This window comes from Perca fluviatilis, chromosome 2 (assembly GCF_010015445.1).
Source record: "Perca fluviatilis chromosome 2, GENO_Pfluv_1.0, whole genome shotgun sequence".
Taxonomy (NCBI): Eukaryota; Metazoa; Chordata; class Actinopteri; order Perciformes; family Percidae; genus Perca; species Perca fluviatilis.
In genome coordinates, this window is record NC_053113.1 from 19,867,970 (window position 1) to 19,891,974 (window position 24,005).

At 38.8% G+C, this 24,005-nt stretch overlaps 2 protein-coding genes across 2 annotated transcripts; one reads left to right on the forward strand and one right to left on the reverse strand.

Moving 5' to 3' along the window:
* The first annotated feature begins 875 nt into the window (after positions 1 to 875).
* On the forward strand, positions 876 to 4,506 carry si:dkey-243k1.3 (endonuclease domain-containing 1 protein-like). Its single transcript, XM_039825882.1, has 6 exons — positions 876 to 890; positions 1,044 to 1,122; positions 1,210 to 1,310; positions 1,570 to 1,684; positions 2,273 to 2,429; positions 4,089 to 4,506. Exons 2-6 carry the CDS (start codon positions 1,045 to 1,047, stop codon positions 4,478 to 4,480), a joined length of 843 nt encoding a protein of 280 aa, XP_039681816.1. The 5' UTR covers positions 876 to 890; position 1,044; the 3' UTR covers positions 4,481 to 4,506.
* Positions 4,507 to 4,509: 3 nt separating this feature from the next.
* On the reverse strand, positions 4,510 to 23,986 carry LOC120575197 (TRPM8 channel-associated factor homolog). Its single transcript, XM_039825868.1, has 12 exons — positions 23,834 to 23,986; positions 16,489 to 17,171; positions 14,864 to 15,077; positions 13,374 to 13,659; positions 12,602 to 12,885; positions 11,546 to 11,720; positions 11,248 to 11,342; positions 8,757 to 8,967; positions 7,409 to 7,645; positions 6,424 to 6,647; positions 6,126 to 6,239; positions 4,510 to 5,413 (listed from the first exon to the last, which is right to left on the reverse strand). Exons 2-12 carry the CDS (start codon positions 17,130 to 17,132, stop codon positions 5,180 to 5,182), a joined length of 2,718 nt encoding a protein of 905 aa, XP_039681802.1. The 5' UTR covers positions 17,133 to 17,171; positions 23,834 to 23,986; the 3' UTR covers positions 4,510 to 5,179.
* Positions 23,987 to 24,005: the final 19 nt, after the last annotated feature.

The following is a 24,005-nucleotide window of genomic DNA, read 5'->3' on the forward strand; positions in this document are numbered from 1 at the left end:
TGCTAAAAATAGACTGTTGTGTATTGATTGTAGTGCTTGATTTCATACAGTATTAGGCAATACATGACTTAAGTCTCAAAACCACTGGTGGTAAAAATACTCAATGAAGAAAAATGGCATTGAGTAAGCATGTAAGCAGTAAGATTACCTTAAATTATTATTACTCATGCATAAATGTAAAAACAGGATTTTAAAATGCTTTAAAACCAGTGGAAGAAGTACTCAGATCTTTAACTTAAGTAAAAGTAGCAATATCGCAGAGTACAAATACCAAAGGTACAATAGTATCAGTATCAAAATATACTTAAAATACCAAAAGTACTCAAAAGAAAAAGAAAAGAATGGCCCATTTCAGAATAATGTTTATTATATTGGATTCCAATTATCGATGCATTAATGTGTACATCACTTCAATGTTGCAGCTGGTAAAGGTGGACCTAATTTTAATAACTTGATACATCTGCTGGGAAGCATGTGACATTCTAAAAACTAAAAAAATTATCAAATAAATGTAGTAGAGTAAAAAGGATAAAGTAGCAGGACGTGGAAATACTCAAGTAAAATACAGTTGGATAAAATTAAATAAAATGTCCTCTTCATATACAGTATGTTATTTCACATCTTTACAAATCCCCTGGGAATCATACCTTAGCAGTGCTAATATTGGCAATGTACATATCACTGTTCCATTTTCACACACTCCCAATTGGTCATCCACATCCACACCTTATATGGTGACCAAATTCTGGTTCATTGCAAACAAATATCACGTGTTAACAGGAGTTCAGATAAAAGCAAAGGCCAAACAAGGTGAACAGTGAGGAGAGCTCATATATAAAGGCCAGTTTCTGCTCAGGGCAGACTGTGGCGGCAGACAGGTGCACCTGCAGGTGAGTGGAAACAACAAACATAGAAACACAGATACTACAAACAAACTGATCAGGACTAAGCTGTTTAAGTAAAAATACACACACTGCCTTGTTGAACAAATGTGAAATGTATTCACATGTTTATCTTATGTATCTCTTTTTTGTTTTGTCCAGGATGCAAACCTTGGTCCATTTGTGCGCTCTTCTCTCGCTTCTCTTCTCTGTCCATGCAGATGTCGTTGAACGTTTTGAGGTTTGTGTCCTTATAACTTTAAGGAGCATTAAATCTGTGTGTGTTGTGTAACTGACTCACTTTGGACAATGTGTTATTTTGTCCCAGGACGTTCCAGAATGTATGAGGTACTTCTATAAAGAGAAGGTGCCAGAGTGGGGCGCGTCTACAGCCGGTGCTGCCCATCTCTGTCAGCGCTTCATCAACAGGTAGGGTAAGTGCGGAAAGTGGAATTTAGACCTATATACTACAATATACCGTTTACACAGCACTATAATGTTAACTTTTATATAACTGCATTGTATTGCAGTTTATTGTAAATAATGTTTATTGTAATAATTTATCATTTGATTCTTAAAAGTAAAAATCTGACTTTTGCTATCATCTTACTATTTTTCAGCATTAAATGTTTTTTTACGTCTTAATGTTTAATCTCTAAATCACTATACTTAATCTTTGCCCCACCAGGTACCACTTTGCCACACTGTATGACACCAACCATCGTATTGCTGTCTATTCTGCCTATCATTTCCAGCCCAGCAATGGGGGTGGCAGGGAGAAAAGGTGGTTTGTAGAGCCTCAGGTTGGTGTACTGGTGTGTATTGTATATGGAAATCTACAGTATTGATGTGGTCAAAATCAGCAGAATCTGTGTCATAACTATCAAGTATGGAGAAGACAGTATAATGTGCTGACTGTGCTTTTGTGACAGTGTGTTTGTGTTATTTTTGGTAGAGTTTGGGTTGTAAAGTATAAACCCTGTGCATAATGCCAATTCCATAATTCCAATGGTGCCAGGTGACCTGCCAAAAATGTTCTTATTCACAACGAAAATAAATTAACACACTGGGAATACTTGGAATTTAAATAAGGTGCCAAAGTTTATAAGATTATATACATAAAAACTAATATAGGCCTAGTGTCAATCCTTCTGCTAAGTGAATTTAGTTTATAAGTCAGTTAATTTGAAAACAAAGGACCTCAAAGAAAGATGAGTTATGGGCCTTTTTAATGTTGATTCATTTTATTTGGTTATTCATTTGGTTTACCTATTAATTTGCCCCCAGCTTTTGCAAAAGTGGACCCCAGGCAAAGCCAATTGAGTACTCCTGCTATATAAGGCTCAGTGACAACCGCTGTATGTCTAAATCTAAAAGTTTTTGCCTTACAGCTGGTAAGAATGTCTTGGCAAGCAGAGATGAAGGATGGGTACTGGCTGGAGAAAGACCACCCTGGGGTCTACCAAGGAGAGAAACAGGCTCTGAATGAGGACTATACACACTCCGGCTTCGACCGTGGTCACCTCAACCCCAACGGACACCATGCAGGTAACGGAGGTTGAACATGGGTGATTTTTGGGATTGAGGTCAGTAGGTGGCAGTAGCCACCAGGTGAAGGTGTCAGTTGCGTTCAACAGGGGTGATGTATTGGAGACCTCTGATACAAGCAGTGGTGGAAGAAGTATTTAGATATTTTACTTGAGTAAAAGTTACAATACTAAAATCTAAAAATACTCAGCATTCAAATCTTACTTAAGTAAAAGTAAAAATTATTAGCATCAAAATATACTTAAAGTACCAAAAGTAAAAGGACTTATTATGCAGAATGCCCCATTTCAGAATAATGTTTATTATATTAGTGGATTATAATTATTGATGCATTAATGTGTAAGGAAATGTGTAAGCATAATTTTATTGTTGCAGCTTGTAAAGGTGAGGCTAATAATAATAATACATCATAAAGTTGATTTATATATTGTAATGATAATTTCAATCTATACATTGTAACGTAAGTTATCAAACAAATGCAATGGAGTAAAAGTATGAAGTAGCCTAAAATTGAAAAACTCAAGTAAAGTACAAGTGCCTCAAAACTGAACCGAAGTACAGCTCTTGAGTACATGTACTTCATTATATTCCACCCCTGGATACAAGACGGAAAGATCATTGCTTTAAATCAATGCTTTAGCCATCTTTAATGAAAGAAGGGATTCTCTGTGTCCAGTGACCCCCCACCAATTCACATACTTGTCATTTAAGATAGCTTGTTGTTCATCAACTGATATAAAGATAACAAATAATTGATAACCAAACAACATATTCCACGAAATTATAATCCAGTCCAGTCAATGATACACAGTTTTTGTTTTTGTGATGATCCCAATGGCAAAATGGCCCCCACACTAAAAGTTCACTTACTTGATAATGGAAGATAACGTGCACATACACTAGTTAATATTGTTTTACTCATGTTTAACATACATACATTTTTTTTGCATTTGAGATTATTTTGCTGTGATATAAGAGGATATTCATTGACAGATGTAGAATAACAGCCCTCTGTATCTAAACATAATCCTTACAGCTAAACTTTGCATCAATCTATATCAAAACTGAATCATGAAAGGTAGATTTATTTTATGCTTTTTGGTCTCTATGGTTGGGTGTCTGTAGTGTCTGATGTCATAGCAACCATTGGACAACCAATGGGCGGCTACACTATGGGAGGCTACAGCCAGAGAAATATTTGGAATCTTATCTCAGTCCTAAATCATAAAGATCAGTTGATATTAAATTGGACCTTTTCAGATACTTACAGTAATTACTAATTGCCAGGTCTGTTTCATATTAATATTTATATGTTTATCATAGACAAAAGGGAATTGCTCAAAAAAAATTCCATGTTTTATATACTTGTGATCATGAAATTAATTAAAGTATTCCTTAATCTGCAGCAACTAAACATTTAATAATATCAAATCTAAGAAAAAAATTACGATGAGCAAACAACTATTTTAAAGTTTATGTTGGTGAAATTTTCAAACCTGGTAGAATGAGAATGATCCAGCTACTACTCTACACATCTATTTAATCTTTCTCTCTCTCTCTCTGTATCATATCAAGCCACCTTTACAATACACAACTTTATTTTTTGTCTTGCACTTTATTTCTTGCAAAACATCCTGTAATTCTCCATTCCTCTTCCAGTCCCCAGCCGCAATGCCACTTTCACCCTGACAAATGTGGTTCCTCAGAACCCCAAGCTGAACCAGAATGCCTGGAGAATCCACGAGTCCCAGCTCACTGACCTTTTCCGGGACAAGTGCTCTAAGGCCTATGTGCTGGTTGGTGCCATTCCCTCTGCAGACAATTGGATTGTGAAAAACAATGTGAAGCGTGTCAACATCCCAGACTACCTGTGGACTGCCTACTGCTGTGTGGACAACAATGACAGACCCATTCAGAGTGGTGCTGCAACAGCGAGGAACACAGAGGACAACTGGGTGGAGAAGCTCTCTCTGGATGAACTGGGAGAATTCCTCCAGCAGTTCTCCAAAGAGACAGTAGGGGAGCTGTTTTACAACAACTGCAGGGCATAAAGGATGACAAAGGGACGATGAAACAATAATTGTTGATGCCATTCCCTCTTTAATGTCACCCACCCAAAAGATTGCAAGAATCAAGCGAGTACGTAAAAATCATCAAATAAGCAAAGCTGCTCCAAATGCTTCATTTTAAAAACACTGTTGCCCACATGGTGTACTGTGTGATAAAATTCAACAGCTTTAATGCATCCCATATTATTATTCTTATTCAACCACAACTTGATGAATGAAAATAAATGACAGTGACAGTTGTGTCTTTTTCATTGACAGTAAAGACAATTATCAACATACAAAACTGGAAAAGAATGTAAAAAAAGTATCTGCCTTATGCAAAGAGCCTGAGTCAACTGTCAGGTACTGTACTATATTGTATTAATGAATGAATTAAATTGTTTTTCTTGTTCTGTCAAAAAGATAAACCACCCCTTGAGGCGTACAGTGTAAAAACATCATCCAAAAAGCAATTACAGGAATTAATGTAGAAGTAATAGCGTAACCTTTAACAACCTAAGAGCACATGACCTACATATGAAAGACACAGCTTACTTTTCCATAAAAGAAACATCCAAATGTCTTTAAAAATATTAGAGTAAATATGACCCTCAAAGAAGACTTGAAATTTACCTTTCAATTGGAACTAGTAATTATTATAGACTGCACTTTTAATCAGCTGCAGTCTGAAATTCATTCATACTAGACCATCGGGTGGTCACTCCAGAGAGGCAGGTTGGAGAGTTTCTTCTCAGTGGCTCTATCTATGGGCCAGCCCCAGGCCTTAAAGAATCCCGTCAGGTTCATCCTCACAGACTGGGAGAAAGTCTCAGCATACAGGTTCATCTTTCCGTGGTTGTCACTGGGATAGTCGGTAATCTTGTGGTAGGCAGCAAACACCTTTTTAAAGGCATCCCAGCCAAACTTTCCTTGGAGCTACATAGAAGTAAACAGAGGTCGAGGGAAATGTGAATAGACAGTGGGTTGATGAAGGAATGAAAGTTTATGAGAGAGTTAACACGTGACCTGCAATAAACTAGAAAAGTCTTAAGAGGCTACTTTAGACACATGGCAATGGGGCTGCTCAGATTGTAATGTCGCTCAGTCCTTAATTTGGTAAAGACACACAATGAATTATAACTAAAATCATGACTTTTTCAACAAGCTGCACCATATCAAAATGTCTACTTCTCCAATGCAAAAGAACTCTACTTCCCCCAGAATAAAGGAAGAAAAATTATTCCGTAATATTCTTGTAAAGCAGTCTTAGCGACATGTTCCAAGGTCAGCCTTCTTACTGGTTTACAATTGCAAACCACCTCATGGCTGAAAATGGTGTTCATTATGCATAATCCATCACTAGCACAAAAGTCCAATAGGCTGAGCCTGACCAGGCCCAATGGTTTAGCTACAGAGTTGATACTTCCAAATTAAAGCAAAACATGACAAAGGTCAGTTTAGCTTGATGAAGGGCAGGTAATGCTGAAGAATATTGTGCAACATACAGAGGACATACCGCTTCGCATTGTTTCTTAATTCACTTGCATTTCTTGCCTGTGTACAGTTCCAATTTTAGATAAATGTTGACGGCAGTGTGACCCAAGCATATTTCCTCTGCATGATGTAAAATGCAGTAATTCTCTTTCACCTGCAGGTATGTCTCCAGGGCCACCCACACTGTCCAGTCGCTGAGTTTCTTGCCCCCCTTAACATACTCGTCTACACGTCTCTTGCGCTCTGTTAAGGTCATAGATGGATGAGCCTGCATTGAAGATGTTACACTCATTATATTATAATGTTAACTAAGGGGAAATAACAGGACTATAAAAACAATGTGATCACAGAAAAAAACAACTCCGTTGTTAATGTATCACAATACATACACTTACAGACCTGTCTTTTCTGGGCCTGGGTCGTTTATCTAAAATAAAACTAATTTACTTCACCTTTTCCCTGTTGAGCCCCAGCACCTCTTCATGAACATACACTGACCACAGGTTACATGTACACTCTGTGGTGTGTGGTCGGAACTCCCAGCAGGTTCTTTGTTGGTTGTGTCCCAGTTCATGAATTTCTCCCCACAGGCCTTTGGTTCTGGCATCACCTGGTCTGACCAGCTCATTTGCTGATTCTGTGTGGATCATGATTGGATAGCCTGAATGCATGAAACCTGGATGGTGAGAAAATAGTAACATAAATAGTGTTACAGGAATGTATCTTTACAGTTCTAAAGCTATGCCAATGCACTTTACGAGTGATATCTCCCAAACACATCCTCTGGAGTGACACTCAAACATTTAGAGAGGAGTTTCCATTTGTGAGTCACTGAGCTAATTAGAAGTTTACATTTTAAAACGTATATACTTATATATGCCTTTTATGTGTTTTCAATATGTGGTAACAACTAATAGTGGTTGTATGCCAATAGTAAGTCATAATCCTTAAGCAATAAACTTGTTCACCCACTGTAGATCTTGGAATTGTACAGCAAGTACATGGGATCTGGGACTAAGACTGAAAATCCATCAAACCTTTTTTCTTTTGAGGTATATGGCCATCTTATTGTATCTGCATATTCCATTGGTCAGTTATCGATCCCACCCCAATTCATGGAATATACACATGTGGCACACACACAAAGAACTTTAGAGTGACTTTTGAGAATCTGGGAAACTGGTCGCTCTCCAGGCTCTTCAGGGCTCGTACATGATGCTGAATTCCTTGTTGTAAATAAACCTTTATAATCAAGAAACAGTGTCGGCGGATTCCTTTCCACACAGCAACGCAGCATCGCTACAAAATACACCACACTTTCAATTTAATTATTTATAAACAGGTGTAAGGGTTTAAATAAATTCTTCTTTTACAGCACATGCAGTGGAGAAATCATTAGATTGAACATGTGAGAATGTGACAGCAAAACACACTTACCAGCAGAAATCTGCACATCTGCTACAAAGCGTTCTTTGCGGGCAAATTTGTGTGGTATGGCAGCCAAATCTGCAATGCCCTTCATGATGTCATTCCAAAGCGCTGCCACCACATCAATGCGCTCCAGGTCTCGAACAACATCTGATGGTACAGTAAGGTTGACGTTGTCAAACTCCAACTCTGCCCAGGGTGAGGGAGCTGTGCGTAGCATCGACCAATCAGCAGCTGTTGTCACACCTAAAATCAGAGATGTATAGTATTAGTAACAAAGTAGAACTACTTCACTACTGTACATAAGTACTAAAAGGCTGTATCTGTACTCTACTGGAGTATTATTTTTTTCTCCTACTTCCACTTTTACTTCAGTAAATATTTTTGTTACCAGGTTTGATGAAGGTGGCTCATCATTGAGCGAATCAAGCGATCAAGCTTATAAGAAGACCGTACATGCTCCCGTTCTGCCTTACGCTCTGCTGCCTGCTCGCACCGAGAACACCTGAGCTCCGCCAGTTCGCCTCGAGATGGAAGAACCAGAAACACCACCCCCAACCCCTAGCGATCGTGGCGGTGAGGGCGAGGAAGAAGACCACCTCCGGCCCCACCCAGAGCCCATGCCCCCCTCATGTGTGAGTTGCGGAAGACAACTCACACAGAATGAAGTGCCCACTCCGCCCCCCCGTAAGACCACGAAACAATGGCCCCCAAAATTCACCGCTGAATCCAAAGAAACACAACAAGGCAAGTTACAAATATAATACGCAAATGGCACACCAGGCCAAACACACGAAACAACACAAACAATATGATATTCAAACTTTTGACTGTTTTTTATACTTGTACTTTTACTTTCAGTACTTGAGTAGTAGATTTTAAAATAAACTACTTGCAATACTTCAGTACAAAAAATGTTGAATACTTTAGTAATTCCACTTAAGTGTGGTGCTTAAAGAGCACTTCAACTTCTACTCAAATCACTTTTTTGATAGAGCACTTGTACTTTTACTCAAGTCTGGGTCTCTAGTACTTTATTCATGTCTGCCTAAAATAGACAAAGGTTGGGTGTTGGGGTGAAATCAAAACAGAGCTTTGAATTATTGTTATTATTCATCAAAAGTCCCATTGTATGCAGAGTATACAGCATGAAGTCCTCATGCCAAAAACAAGCATGTCAACACTTCTACAGCACTAAATGGGTTTCATGAATACAAAGTGCTGTGAATCTATTGAAAGAAAACATACAAACTAGACCAGAAACTTGGTTCCTAGGCAGCAAACTGCGAACTGCTGCATGATGTGCACTGGATTCTCTATACAGTCTTTTGTGGAGCAGACAGTGACACACACTCACCAGACTTGTAATAAGGAGCAAGCACTGCCATCTGCACTATGACCTCTGCCCCCTGCACCTTTGTGTTGGGTGGAGCCACCAGGTAGATGAGTCCCCCCCACAGGTTTGACACCTGCATCTTCTCTGTGGTCACAGGAAATCGCTCACAAACACTTGGTGCTCTCTTCAACTCGTCAGCCTTCAGTATGTCTGTTTGACAACCTATCTGGATCTGAGGAAGAAAGGGGATGTGTCACTGCCTTGAAAACCTGTATCATAAGTCTACTGGACTCTAGTTAGATTGATCAGTAGATGCATATAAGTCAATCGATACTAAACGGGACAGAATAGCATACATAAATGGTTTCATGAAAGGACAGTATGTTGCATTTTAAACCTTAAAGTGCTCATATTATGCTCATTTCAGGTTCATAATTGTATTTAGAGGTTGTACCAGAATAGGTTTATGTGGTTTAATTTTCAAAAAACACTATATTTTTGTTGTACTGCAAATTGCTACAGCTCCTCTTTTCACCCTGTTTGTTGAGCTCTCTGTTTTAGCTACAGAGTGAGGCATCTCACTTCTGTTCCATCTTTGTTGGGAGTCGCACATGTGCAGTACCTAGGTAAGTACTGCTAGCTAGTCAGTTGCAGAGGATCAGGGCGTGCCATGCTAGCAGCTAGGCGAGCATTATAACGTGTTACAAAGTGACGCACGTTTGTCACGGAAGTAAAGGCTGGACTACAACAGAGCTGTTTGGAGCAGTTTGTGAACAGTGTTTTCTGTTGGAGATGGTAAGTCCCTTTGGGTTGGACTTTGGGCTTTTTCACTTTGTAAACCTATAACTGCATACAATGGGACAAAGATTTAAATAACATAATAAAGGAAAGGGAAAAAGCCAAATAGCATAATATGAGCAATTTAAACAACAAATGAAATGGCCATGCCATTTGAAAGGATTGAATGCAATAATGATATTTTCATTTCATGACATGCCTGATATAGATATAATATTGATAAATGTTTGCTCAATATAAATTCATAGAGGGTGTCTTTTATCACAAGCCGTTTTAACATAAAATCTAAACATTTTTGATCTCAATAATTCAAATTTTTAAATCAGAAATTAATTATTGATCTCAATAATTCAAATTTTTGATCTAAATTAATACATTTTTTATCTTAAAAATTGAAATTTTGTATCCCAATAATTCCAGGTTAATGAGCTGGAGGGGTGGGAATTACATTTGCATTCTGGTGTAGATGTCGTTTTCTGCCTGGCATAAACAGTAGGAGAGGTACAGTGCATCATGGTTGCGGGTGTATTAGATTAAGTCTGAAGGAGAATTTTTACAATTGAAAAACACTTGCAGCGAGGATCGGTGGAATGCCATTAATTGCAAATAATTTCTAATGTTATCGCAAATTTGCATCCGGTTAGAAAACCATTTGAGAACAGAAACATTTTGCGAACTTTTAGAAAGTTTGAATGAGCTGAAGCATCCCTTGAACATGGCTGGTGTTGGGAGATTAAATGCTGCCTCGATTGTGACGAAAAGAATCCCTGAAAGATTCTAACTCTAACTCCCTTCTAGCGCAGGTTATTACAAAGTTGCGCTTTCTGACATCCCGGTGCTCCCTATGGCCTCCATGTTAACTTTTACAAAGTGCTCATGAAATGTAGGCAAGTTTCGGCAAAAAATGTATCGTTGTCCAACACTTTTTAACTAGCTACGCCGATTGGTTTCCTTCATGATTAAGATTGATATCTGCAAATATAAATAGATATGTGCGTCATTTTTTATCTTAATAAATGAATTATTGAGCTCGATAATTCAAATTTTTTATCTCAATAATTCAAAAATGTGAATTAATTAGATAAAAATTACGCACAAATGCTAATTACCCTGAATTTTTGAATTATTGCTCAATAATTTCAATTGTTGAGATAAACATTTTTAGATTTTATGTTAAAACAGCTTGACATAGGCTTTACATATTATGATGCCCTTTGTGAAAAAAAAGAAGTGATTTTGGGCTACTGACAGAATGGATTTGATTTAGTCTCACTTTGCCAGACCATCCACACACTGTGGAGCAGAGGAGGGTCTGGCTACTCCACATAGCATTTCGGGATGTGAGAAAAATGTGCTCTGGTTTATTGCCATTTCTTAAAACCAATCAGAGCTGCTTCAAAATAGTTGTGCGAGAGAAAACTCAGACTGGACAGATAGTCTAGCTAGCTGTCTCAATTTACCCTGCAGAGATCTGAGGAGTGTCAACCACAGTCCTCATAAATCCACCAGAGTTTAGAATTCCTACACAAAGAAAGCAGAAGGAAACGGACATACATGCATCCGGCAGTATTTCCTGCAGCACCAGAGCAATCCAGGAAGTGGAACGTCAAGGATATAGACTAGATTTGACTTGACTTGATTTGGTAATCTGAATTAGCAGAACCTTGACAAAAACATAATGGGCTCAGTAATAATTTGATTTTGTGTACTGTACCATCCAGCTCTTGTTGACGATGTTTGCTGGTATGATTATCTCGGTCTTCATACCAGGAGAAAGGTACAGACCTGTACTGATCCACTCCATCTCTCCTGACACACATACAAAGAAACAAACAAACGTTATACTCAGAGTTGTATGTAAGGCACAAGAGACATTTTACATTCTTCATATTAATGCAATGTAGTACCACACACACTAGTGTGACATATTAAATTGTATTCAGACAAATTACAGGTCTGCATGTTTATTTTATAATAATTTTACACATTTGTTCACAACAATGTGGACTTACCTGCTGTGTTCGTATTAATCCTGATCCTTTGGTTTTTAACAACTGGCATTGAGGGGATATCCTTGATGAGGAAGGGCAGGAGGGCATCAGGATCTGGGCAAGTGTTATATACCGCTGCCCCTAAACTGAGGAGTAGGCGGTCTTTTGGACTCTTAACAGGGTTCTTCTCACTCACCTTGACATAAAGGGAATATGTATAGGTATAAAACAGATCTCTGTAACACAACCTTGGTTGGATTGTTTTCCTGTGGTGACACAGTGAGGGCAACAATATAAATGAAATGGCCGGCCTTAGTGATGACAACTAAATGTGTTTGTGGTACATAACCAAATTGCAAAATAAATTTTGAAATGTAAAAAGTACAGTATGTTTGTATTGTCAGTCAATCATTGCAGGCATTGCTCCTTATGTTGTGACCACAAACAATTTTTGTGTGTTAAATAACAACAACCTAAAATGGCCTGTTAACATAAGAAACTAATGTTGCAACAGTTTTGCTAAAGCTGGCCCTCACAGTTTGCTCAAATACTGTGGGCAGGGCTTATATTATATTAAAATGTCATATCTACTGAACTCTATGTGCTATTGCAATCCCATTTAGTGGGCATGTGTTGATATGATGTCTGAATGGCCTTGACAAATGTCGGGCCATTTGACCAATAGCTGGCACTGTACCAGCATCATATGAAGGAAGGAATCTCTTTCTGTCTGTATGTGTATACATGAATGCACAGAAACGTGTCAAGTGTGAAGTCGATCGCATGAGCTCTTCTCAAGAATGCTGCAAGTTCTCCAAACAGCCTGAAGGCCATATCAATCTCAGTAGCAGGGAAACTAACCTCTGACTCAATGGTACTGCTCACCAGCACATGTATTGTCCACAAACTATGCACATTATATTACTATGGTATTATATTGCTATTGTTTTTCAACTATTTTTATTATACAGTTTTTTTTAAATGTGCGATTTACTGTAAATAGTAAACCATAAATTGAACTAGATTAATGAAACTTCATAGATTCATTAATAGACTATAAAGTCAAATACTGCCTACCTGTGGCATGCCGGACTTCTTCAACACATCAGTGAGGATGGACAGCACCTGTGTGTAGGAGTAGCTGTCATAAGCCTTCATGTTCAAGAAGTTCATGGTCAGTATATTTAGTTGTTCCCCGTCATGCTTTGTAAATTCTTCGCCCTGGGTAACATGAGCAGCAAAGCGACGTAGAAGATGGCGGAAGTGGTTGGTGTCTTTCTTGGCCTGGCTAGGCTTGTAGGATCCTTTTTCATTTATTGTCACCAACACGCTTAAACCCATTTTGTTCAGGATCTTGTTTCCTGAAACACAGATGCAACAATAAAACATTTCAACTGGGCAAAAGATGGACAGAAGATAATACTTTTATAAGCATATCTCATATCTCATAACTCATTTATGGCAAATTTGTTTTACAAATATTTGCCACCACATTAATTAAGAAATTCCATGTGATGAAGTTTAATACTGAGTATGCTCAGATCCATTTTGATTGAGTTGGATATTAGACATATTAACACACGCAGGTGCAAGATTGCTGCAGCTCCACCATCCTCATTTTAAACCCCCTCTCTGCTCTTCCTGTACTATCTTGTACGTTGACACTGCACATGTGTGACATATGTAGCACTGTGGAAATCGTTATGTGGGGCTGTATTGTATTTTAAAGTCCAGTAAACATCAAATGGTTTTGCTCAGCATACGCCATCCTATATTATCATGTCTGTGCACTTGCCAGTGGGTTGAAATGGAAACCATAGACTCAAAATTGTGTGCTACATTATCATACCTGAGAAATCTATCATTTGGTTTTGCCCAACATTTGTGTATGACCAATGCCATGCGTGTCCGCCAATCAGCAGACCTCCTCCCTCTGCGACAAAGTTTTGGATTTCTTCCATATGGTCATCCTTGTAAACTGTACAAACAAATACACTCAGGTCTTTCCTGAACTCCGTCTCCTCATACTTTAACCCTGACTCGCTGGGAAGTTTGAGCTCTGGTACAACACCAACAACCCCCTTCCGGCCTTGGTCCAACCAATTAATGGCATTCTTCCAAAACGATGCCAGCGTCTGTAATGAAAAGAGTCATTTCAAAAGCGAGAGTAGTTAATCATGTAAAATGCTTTGCAGATTGGTATGTAACACTATTCAGTGCACTGCAGATGCCTGAATACTCGTTATATTAACTTAAGATCTTGCAAAAGAAATTACACAAAATACTGTATTTCAGATATTGTCCTCCCCCCGAATAGCACATTCAGTCGTTTGTACAATCAGTAATTACAACCAAAATTTGCCAAGAGCGACAGCGACTCTGGTATTGTTTTCACCTTGTGAGTCTCTGTGTGTGCATGTGTGTCATCATTGCAAAATGTGGCCCTGGAGACACCTACTGTAGCGGGAACTACCACAGAGGGGGTTTTGATGCATGTCTGCGGCCAGATTTTGCCACCATGATGGCTTTACAGCCGTGCAATATGCAGTTACGAAACTTCGCAGCTGTGTAGTTTAGATCAAAATGAAGGTTGAGTACGAAAATGGGTGTGGTCTGAGCAATGGCGTTGGAAGTAGAGAGTTAGGAAGTAGGAAAGGGGCCATTGCACCCCCCATTAGTACTATCTATCTATCTATCTATCTATAACTTTACTTTCACGGAACTACTGTACGTCACATTCTCCATCACGTGTGTAATTACTATAGACTGTATAAAATATGGATGTAGTCTCTGTGATGTCACCCATAGTTTTCTAAAGAGCCAAAATGAAGTGAATGAAAGTGGTGGCTCCTGGTGGCTCCGGCCGTTGCCATCTTGGCAGTGCCTGACTTCAGCTAATCCAAAAATGGGCAAAGTGGTATATCGTGGACAGAGCTAAGGCAGATCAAATGAAGCATACAGTCTTTGCTCACTTCCTGTGACCGCAGCCCAGCTGTCACTCAAAACAACCTTAATTATGCAGAACTTTAAGCCTGAATATAATTTAAACGGGTGTGGTACAAGAACTCCCCCCCCCAAACCACACCCACTCCACAGCTGTCATGATTTTCTTCTAGTACTACTTTTGTGCATTCGACCACGACCGTTAAGTTTAGATAAAAGGACGGAAAACCCTCCTGTGAGTCACATTCCCTGGCACTGCTAGTTTTGCTAATTTATAAAAAAATTAAAAAAATAAAGTTCTATGGGTATTAGAGGGTAGGCATTATCAACCTATAGTTGAATGGTTTGGAGGACTTCTTGAAATGTGTTCAAAACATTCATTAATTTAGACTGCACCTTTGTTTTCAGAAGTCCTTCATGTGTAATCACAATGACTCGTCCCTGCCCATAGTAGGATCCTCCCAGGAACACCCCTCGATCCTCAGTGGTACCAATGGAGAAGGCTAGTGGGCCGTGGACCAGAAGCTCAGAAGCAGATGTATCACGGAGGTCAAACTCTGAAACCCCCTGGAGTAAGAACGCCAAGTCCTCCTCAAACTCCTGACCAACACTGTATCAAGGGAAAGAGGAGGGAGAGAGACAAGCACAGAGATAGGAGATAGGTGGAGCAGGAAAATTCAATTCAATTTTATTTATAGTATCAAATCATAGCAAGAGTTATCTCGAGACACTTTACAGATAGAGTAGGTCTAGACCACACTCTATAATTTCCAAAGCCCCAACAATTCCAGTAATTCCCTCAAGAGCAAGCATTAGCAGTGGCTATTGCGACAGTAACAAGGAAAAACTCCCTTTTAGGAAGAAAACTTGGCAGACCCAGACTCTTGATAGGCGGTGTCTGACGGGGCCGGTTGGGGGTGTGATGAACAGTGGCAATAATAGTCATAATAAAGACAATGGAACAGTGACTACAATGGTAGTCGTAGTAGTTCATGTCATAGCAGGGCACTGCAGGGCGTTACAGGATGTAGCTTGGCACTGAAAATGATCTTCAAACTTAATGAATGTCCTTCCTAATGCACTGTATCAGTACTCATAACTTTTTAATGAATAATTGAATAGTTTTATTTCAAACAACATACAAAAAAAACTTAAAATTTCCCAAAAGAAAAAGCAAGAATAAGCAAAATAAATAAATACTCTTGTATGAAAGGAAATAGTAAAGAAGTAGGAAGAAGCTAAATACTTTTCAGGTCCTAACCTTTTTTTTGTATATTGTTCAAAATGTCCAAAGCAAGCCTTAAAACTTGGTGTCAAGTTTAATGTCAAAGGATTTTTCATGAGGTTTGAATATGCTGTGTTAAATCCTCTGGGATGGTGGAATTGGAAGTAAAATGGTTAAATGCCGATCATTTTGCCTCACATAAGCCGGTGTCTGTTTTTGGCTTTAACTCCACCGTAGCTCCCCTCTCACAATGACACGAGAGGGATGCAGCGATTAACCCATTCCACCATTAGCCGCGCTTTAAAACATCACGGTTCATTTATTTTATTAGGCCCTGCTAATTGGCTGGTTTGGTTTTTCAATAAAATAGCCTTATCACATTTTGTTGATTGTTTAGATTCTGTGCATGTTTTAATGCAAGCAGTCTTTCATTGAAATAATCTTTAGAATCTTAGTAAGTAAAGTTAGGTCTATAATTAATTAAATGTGTTATATTATGATTCCATTACAATCGCTCACCAGACGAAACCCTGGAATGTATTAAATGACAATTGAATGTGGAAGTAAATTGCTTCAATGATATAGTTGTAAGTTTTGGTATTAAGGATAGTCTAAAGAGGAGAATGGTCATATATATGTAGCAGTTTTTAGATTAAAAGATAAGTCACTTTTCCCCCTATTCCAGAATAGATATGCGGTGTAGCCAGACCATACTCCATTGCTAACACAGCGCTATGCAGCTAGGTCTGGCAATACGAGACTAGAAATACAAAATGGAAGAGGGGAATACACTTACCATAAAGCCATCCATGAAGATGGGATCTGAGGGCAGACAGGCAGGCACTCTACCTTCCCATAACGTTTAGAGAAGTAGATCCCTGCCACACCAGAAACCTTATTCCCCTCAAACTGAAGCAGCGTGTTCTCCTTAGGGTGATTTGCAGCCCAGTTCCACGCCTGCCCCGCTATCAGCACTCCTCCTCCAGCTTTCAGAAATGCCACCAGGTCCTTCACGTGAGCGCCCACGCTGTAGGCATCTGTCACATACACCCCCAACCCCAGATTGCCACTGAAGGCCCCCACAACTTTGGCTTGGAAGCTGGATTTGCTGATTTTATCAGCAACTGCCTTGATGTTTTTGTGGATCCCCACAGACAGGTTGTCAGATCCATCTCCTCTCAGCCAGGTCAGAGCGTTCTCTACCAGAGCAGGAAACGCGGTCAGGTAGCCCTCATGACCCAGAACCACGATCCTTCCACGGCCGTACAGAGAGGCTGCCATCAGGACCTGGCCTCGGCTGTTCATTGCTAAAGGAAAGGCATAGTCCATTAGCACCAGTTCACTGGGAACACAGGGGCCCCGGAGGTCCAGCTCTCTCAAGCCTCTCATCAGGGACATGTAGGCCCCATCGGGGAAGGACTGGGTGGTTTTGGTGGACATGGTGAGAAGGATGGATGATCTGAAGGTTGGATGGAGAGACTGGATGGCAGGATGGTAGAAAAAAGGATGTTGAGTCAGATAAATAATAAGTTGTGAGTAATTAAGGTTTACAGGTGTACCAACATGAGGTGTGTTGTGTCAGTCAGGCTGCCTGGGGGAATATAAATAGTAATTATAAATGAAGCTACTAGGACAGCACTCCAATTTGATAGAATTTATTGCCACACAACGGACGTTTCAGGCAGCGGCAATACTTAGTGTGTACTCAGGCAATTACAAACAATACTCCACACACAGGTTGGTTTAATTATACAACCCATACTGTATATGTGGAGTAAATCATCCCCAACTGGCACATCAATCCAAACGATGGGAGCCACAACCAATCCAGATCAGGGTTAGTAAACACAAACCAAAACATTAAAAAAACAGTGAACAATAATTTTGGTTTCTGAAAATGAATAAAACTAAATTCCTAAAAAAAACTAAAACCAAACAAAAACTGCATTATCAGGCCAAATAAAAATAAAAAATAAAGTAAACTTAAACATGGACACCAAGGATTTCTGTTTTTTTTGTTGTTGCAGAAATAGAACAGACATGTTATAATTACTTTCTATCTAGTCTCTCTTTGCTAGACCTTCCTGCACAGCGCTGCAGAGGAGGGTCTGACTAGTCCACACAACATTCCTGGTTTACTGGCATTTATGTGTGTGGTAAGTGGGCAGAAGAGAGATAGAGAAAGAGGAAGCAGCAAATTTAAGTTTTGTACACAGTGTGTGCGCCCGTGTCTGAAATAACCCCCAGACTGAAAGCCAATTGGCCAATTGATTTGCTCACCAGAAACGGGATTTTACCAGTGGTGGAGGAAGTACTGAATCTCAGTACTTAGCTTAAGTAAAGGTACAAATAACCAGAGATATATTTACTTTAGTAAAAGTAGAAGTACAACAATGACAACCCTACTTAAGCAGACCTAAAAGTAAAAAGTACCTGATTTTAAATGTACTTTAAGTATTAAAAGTAAAAGTAGGCTACTTGCATAACGATTTATTCTCTTATTCTAATAATTAAAAAAAAACTAGTATGAGCTGTGGCATTTTAATTAAGTTAGTTTTCGGTTAATGTAATTGTGCTTATCATCTGTGGCCCAGTCAGAGATGGCAAAAGTACTCACTTCCCGTACTTAAGTAGAAGTACAGATACTTCACTGTAAAAACGAGAACTTGAAATTGCTCATCTTACTTTGATTTTCAATTAAACAGAACAAAAAACACATAATTGCATTATAAACTTTGTTAAAGTAGTTACTTCAACTCACTGTATTAAGTTTATTGTGATAAGTTGGTCTCACTTCAAAATGTATGGTGGCGCCACTTTGAAATTGTAGTTAGACTCAAATTGAGGCCAGGTCAATTACTCTTTTCATGCTCCACGCTAAAACAGGGTTTCCTGGGCAGTTCTGCAGGGGTTTTCAGTTGCCTACCTTTTCGGCCTGCTCTATGCCTTGAACTCCGATTTGCGTACTGCAGTCAGGTGGTTCATTGGCTGGTCAATTCCCATGATGCAAGGCAGTAAATGGTTGTGTCAAACTTTGCTGAAAAGTTTGCAGTTTGTTCGAAATACAAATGTAACTTTATGAATTCCGTTTATTAAACGTGTCTGCTTAGAATGTAATGTTTTGTTGCCTGGTAATTGTCATTGTTGTGCTGGTTTACATTTGTAACCATGAGGTAAGTGACTGTTACGTTTGATAAGAAGAGCTGGAGTTTTGCAGTGTTAGACTTTGAGCAGTAATAGGCTTCCTTCAGCCAGTATTCTGCGGCGCGTCACTTCACTAGTGGCCCTTTTATGTCAAGTGATGCAAGATCAGCAGCTTTAGATGGGCCCCTATTTTGCACGGGGGCTTTTTTAGAAGTCGAAACTTAGTTTTTACACACAAAAGTTAATTATCTGAACAAAAGATAATTAGTTGACATGACTGTTTTTTGAATTATTTAGTATGTGAAACTTAAGATTTTAAGTTTTTATATCTATGAAAGATAAATTATTTAAACAAAACATTATTAGTTGGCACAGCATATGAAAGTTAATTATTTAAACAAAACATTATTAGTTGGCACAGCATATGAAAGTTAATTATTTGAACAAAACATTATTAGTTGGCTGAACTATTTTCAAAACGTAGGAGTTTGAGTTGGCCTCAAAACTCAAAAATCTAGTGCAGTAAGTTGCCTTGAAATTTTGAGTTTTCACAACATTTTCGTTTTTACAGTGTTGTGTTAAAAAAATACTCTGGTAAAAGTAGAAGTACTGATTTAACTTCTTTACTTAAGTAAAAGTAACAAAGTACAGGCTTTGAAATGTACTTAAAGTATAAAAGTAAAAGTAGCCTTGCGAATGACAACCACTTTTTATGCAAAGCTACCTGGACCACACAAATGTTACTATAGTAACACTTTTACTTAAGTAAAGAAGTTAAATCAGTACTTCTACTTTTACCAGAGTATTTTTTTAACACAGTGCAAGATGAGAAACTTCAGTGGACATAAAAACCAGGCTCTTTATATGCCATTGTCTACATTTTAAATGGATGTCTGACAAACATCACATATATGATTATTGTGACAGAGACTGGAACTCCAGCTTAATAAGATTCTGACTGAGTAGCAAGATATGAATTCAATTGTGATTCTGTGAGAATTCACAGATTCAGTTTCTCTTTTTTTAATCTTCCCCTTAACATTTAAAGGAATCTACATGTATGTGTGTGTGCTCAAATATAGAAAGAAAATAAAGGATACAATATGAATTACTAAACATAGATTATTTAAAAAGTTCCCCATACTTTAAGAGTTACACAGCACATTGGCCAGGAGTCATACTTGATGCCTCCTAGCCTATCTCAAACATCTCTCTCAGATAAGGCCAGGGATGATTGGGAATGTCTTGCTGCTTGTCTGCCTAATCTCTGGGATCTCTGTTTTCTTCATTTTCAATCATGTCGCCGTCCATACTACTAGTGCTAACGTTACCACCATCAAGCTGCAATTATTTGCCGCAAATGAATGCAGCCGAATCTGTCGAGTCGTCTTGTAGTGGTGCGTTACATGCAACGTAGCATACAGTATATTCTCATCCAATTAGATTGAATTCGGTATTGATCACGTGAAAAATAATAACGGTAACTCCAGTGAAATTATTTGAAACTTGTTAGTGAGGATTTAGGACCGTATTTAAAGCTGATGCTGGTTTCCAACTTCGCCAACTTTCCAGGTGTGTCTGTAAAACACGGACAGAGACAACTTCTCTCTTTTGATGCTTTACAAGCAACGTGAAACCTAGCTAACAGGTGAAGAACACAAACAACTAAATCACTAGCTAACCTACTTTAACTGTGCAGGAACTATAGACCAATACAACAACAGGCTTAAATGAACTGACAACATAAGTTATACGACTTACAGTTCTCAAGGACGCACACACACGATCTCAACTGATTATCCTCCGGACAGCAGTCTCTCTTTCTTTTTTCTCACTTTTTTCTGTGTGGCGCACGCGCCCGCTCGCGGTGTGAGGCGCGTGTCCGCGCTATTCTCCGACATTACGACCTCTTGTACAAAACTAAAGTAACGAAAATGTAAGGAGTAGAAAGTACCGATATTCGTTTTAAAATGTAAGGAGTAAAAGTAAAAAGTCGCCACAAAAATAAATAGTAAAGTAAAGTAGAAATATCCGAAAAATCTACTAAGTAGGCCTACAGTAACGAAGTATTTGTACTTCGTTACTTCCCATCTCTGGGCCCAGTTTACATTCTGATTTACAATTCTGATAATCTATCAGGGTGATCGGCATGATGCTCGACTTTGCATCATTTCCCACGGGACAGTGAATGCTGCACACATTTATCTAGAGAGAACACACGGGCTTGGACTACAAGTGCGTGGCTTCACAGTTGAGGAGGACCGGGAGTGTTTTTAAGACAAATATACGGGTTGTATATGAACCCTATGTGAACGGATGTTTCACATATGACCAAGCAGAGTATCGGGAGCAGCGGCAGTACCTGGAGCAGCGGTAGTACCGAGAGCGGTACGCGCCTGGCCAATAAATGATATTGAAGGGCGGGTCATGGCGTGGCCATAGTGGGATTAATATCGCGTGCGTCACCGGGAGCTGGACTGCAGCTGCTGAAGGCTTCCCTGCGGACTGCAAACGTGTGACAGTCAGTAAGACGTTTTGGCTGCGGGGATAAACTGATCAGAAAATGTATCGAAAATGTAACGGAACGTTGTAGAAATGTAGTGGAGTAGAAAGTATAGATAATTGCTGCAAAATGTAACGAAGTAAAAGTCAAAAGTATGCACTATTGATTGTACTTAAGTAAAGTACAGATACGTGAAAAATGTAGCCTACTTACATTCCACCACTGGATTTTACCCCGACTGGATTTTACCCCGATGTTATTCATTTTATAACGTCGGCCCTGGAGGTAACTATCCCCTTCTGACCACGGTGGAAACGAAGCAATCAGGAAAGGTTAACACATTGAACATTTTAAATTAAACCGCTTATAACGTGCTCTTGTTGCCCCGTGTGCGCAGATGCGCTCATCTGTTGACATTCCCGAATGCCTTCCTACAGTTGCTTTTTAAAACTTGCTTTCCACACAAACAAACGTAGCCTTCATGTGTCATTGGTATGAAAAAAAAAAAGATTTTAACTGTGTCAGGCTCGGACATAAATATCTTAATGCCTGTCGGACGCGGGCCGAGCTCGGACAGAAAAATGCGGCCCTATCATCACTCTACCGCACAGAGCCACTGTAAAAGAGTTGTGCGAGAGAAAACACAGATTGGACAGATAGTCTAGTTAGCTGTCTGGATTTACCCTGCAGAGATCTAAGGAGCAGTCAACCATAGTCCTCATAAATCGTCCGGAGTTTAAAATGCCAACACAAAAAAAGCCCAAGGTAGGGGAGAGCGGGGTAAATTGTCACATGGACAAATCTGGACCTACAAAGAACAAGGCAGCTAAAGAGGAACAATTATACAAGAGTCATCATCAGATGATGAAGAGTGCTTCTGCCTTGTCTGTGTGGAGCCATTTTCAAACAGTCGTTCAAAAGAGACCTGGGTAAAATGTGTAGGCTAAAGTGCAACAAATGGGCCCATGATGCTTGCACCTTAGGCCAGGCAATTTATGTGTGCCAGAATTGTGACGCTGAAGATGAGTCTGATTAGTCAAATACAAGGCATCTGTTTAGTTCAGAGGTTAAACATGTTAAGTTAAGCAAGTTATCTGCAGCATTCCATTCAGTTATCATGAATCTATGTGCCAGAGAACATTAGAGTTTAAAGTTCAAAGTAAAGGTCTTGTATTTTGATTGAAAATGTTTGTTGTTTTTACAGATTCTCTAGGCATGATTGTTTATATTTTCAGTTCTGGTTTAAATTTAAAAATGTAAATCAATATTCACAAATAAGTAGTTGTGCTCTTATTTTTAGATAATCTAGTGTGACAACTTACCCGCTGATGGGGCAAATTGTCACAAGTGCACATTCTCTATTCAACAGCCTACAACGCCATAATGAGATAAGATATGAAAATGTTATGAATGCAAAATATGTTCCCAAGACTTCCTTCTTTCATTTGGTATGACATATAACATTGTGATGTATGGTGCTCAGTAAATATTAGACAGTGTGACACACAAATTAGCATACAAAGGCTGCTCTGAAAACTATAACATAAACTCAATTAGTTGAAATTAAAACATAGATCCAGACACAGAATGAAGAAAATAAAAAAAACTATTGAAATGGAAAAACTGAAAAATGAATACATATAAATTAAATACAAACTGTTTGAAATAAAAAGACAGGGAAAACAATTCATAAAAAAACAAGCAAATGAAATCTCCTGATTCAATCTGTTTATAATGAGGGTGTTCAGGAAATGTATCAGTATGTCTTTCTTTGGAAAAGGATTCCACCCCTGTCTCCATCTTGTTCACTTTTAGGATCCAGCACCCTGCCTTCGAAGCTTTCTAAGTATCTAAGTGAGTGGAGCAAGTTTTTTCGAGGCTTAAGATTGAAAGCCTTTTACATGAAAGACACTGTCAGGAATCCTGCGTCTTATCATACCTAAAACCAGTCACAACCTGTCAACACTGATGAAATTATTTTAAAAATCTAAAAGTACATTTACACCAGTGGTTAATAATTAATCAGTTGAAACCTACTGTTGGTTAGTGGAAAGAGATATTATGGACTTGTGTGCCCAGACTAAACAAAAAACTGCCCTCTATCCTTATTAAGTCAGAGAGAAAAGCTGTAGCAGAGTTGATGAATAACGAGAACATTGTTATACACCAGGCGGATAAGGGCGTGCCCGAAATGTCCGTTGTGTGGCAATACAGTCTATCAAATTGGAGTACTTCCATAGTAGCTTTACTTTTGATTGTTCACTTTTAGGATCCAGCTCTCAGCCTTCGAAGCTTACTAAGTATCTACGTGAGTGGAGCACGTCCAGTCCTCTTATTTAATATAAAGAGTAATTTAAAATATACATTACAATATAAATCTACAGTTGGTGTAGAGATTTAAAAAAAATCCACAGTTCTTCATTTGTTGCCATCAAGATCTGAGCGTTAGCACATTTTAATTTTATGTAAACAGTACAGAAAAGTAAAAACTGACCTTAACCTGAAAGTTAGTTTGGTCTCCTGGTCAGATAATTCAATCAAGGCACAGAAGTTTTCAGCACAACAGAACTTTCTAATGAGATGAAAGAGTATAAAGGAGAGAGAGGACAGGAGGGACTATTCCAAAGAAAAATTCCAGAGAAAAAGAGGAGGGACTTGTCTTGTTC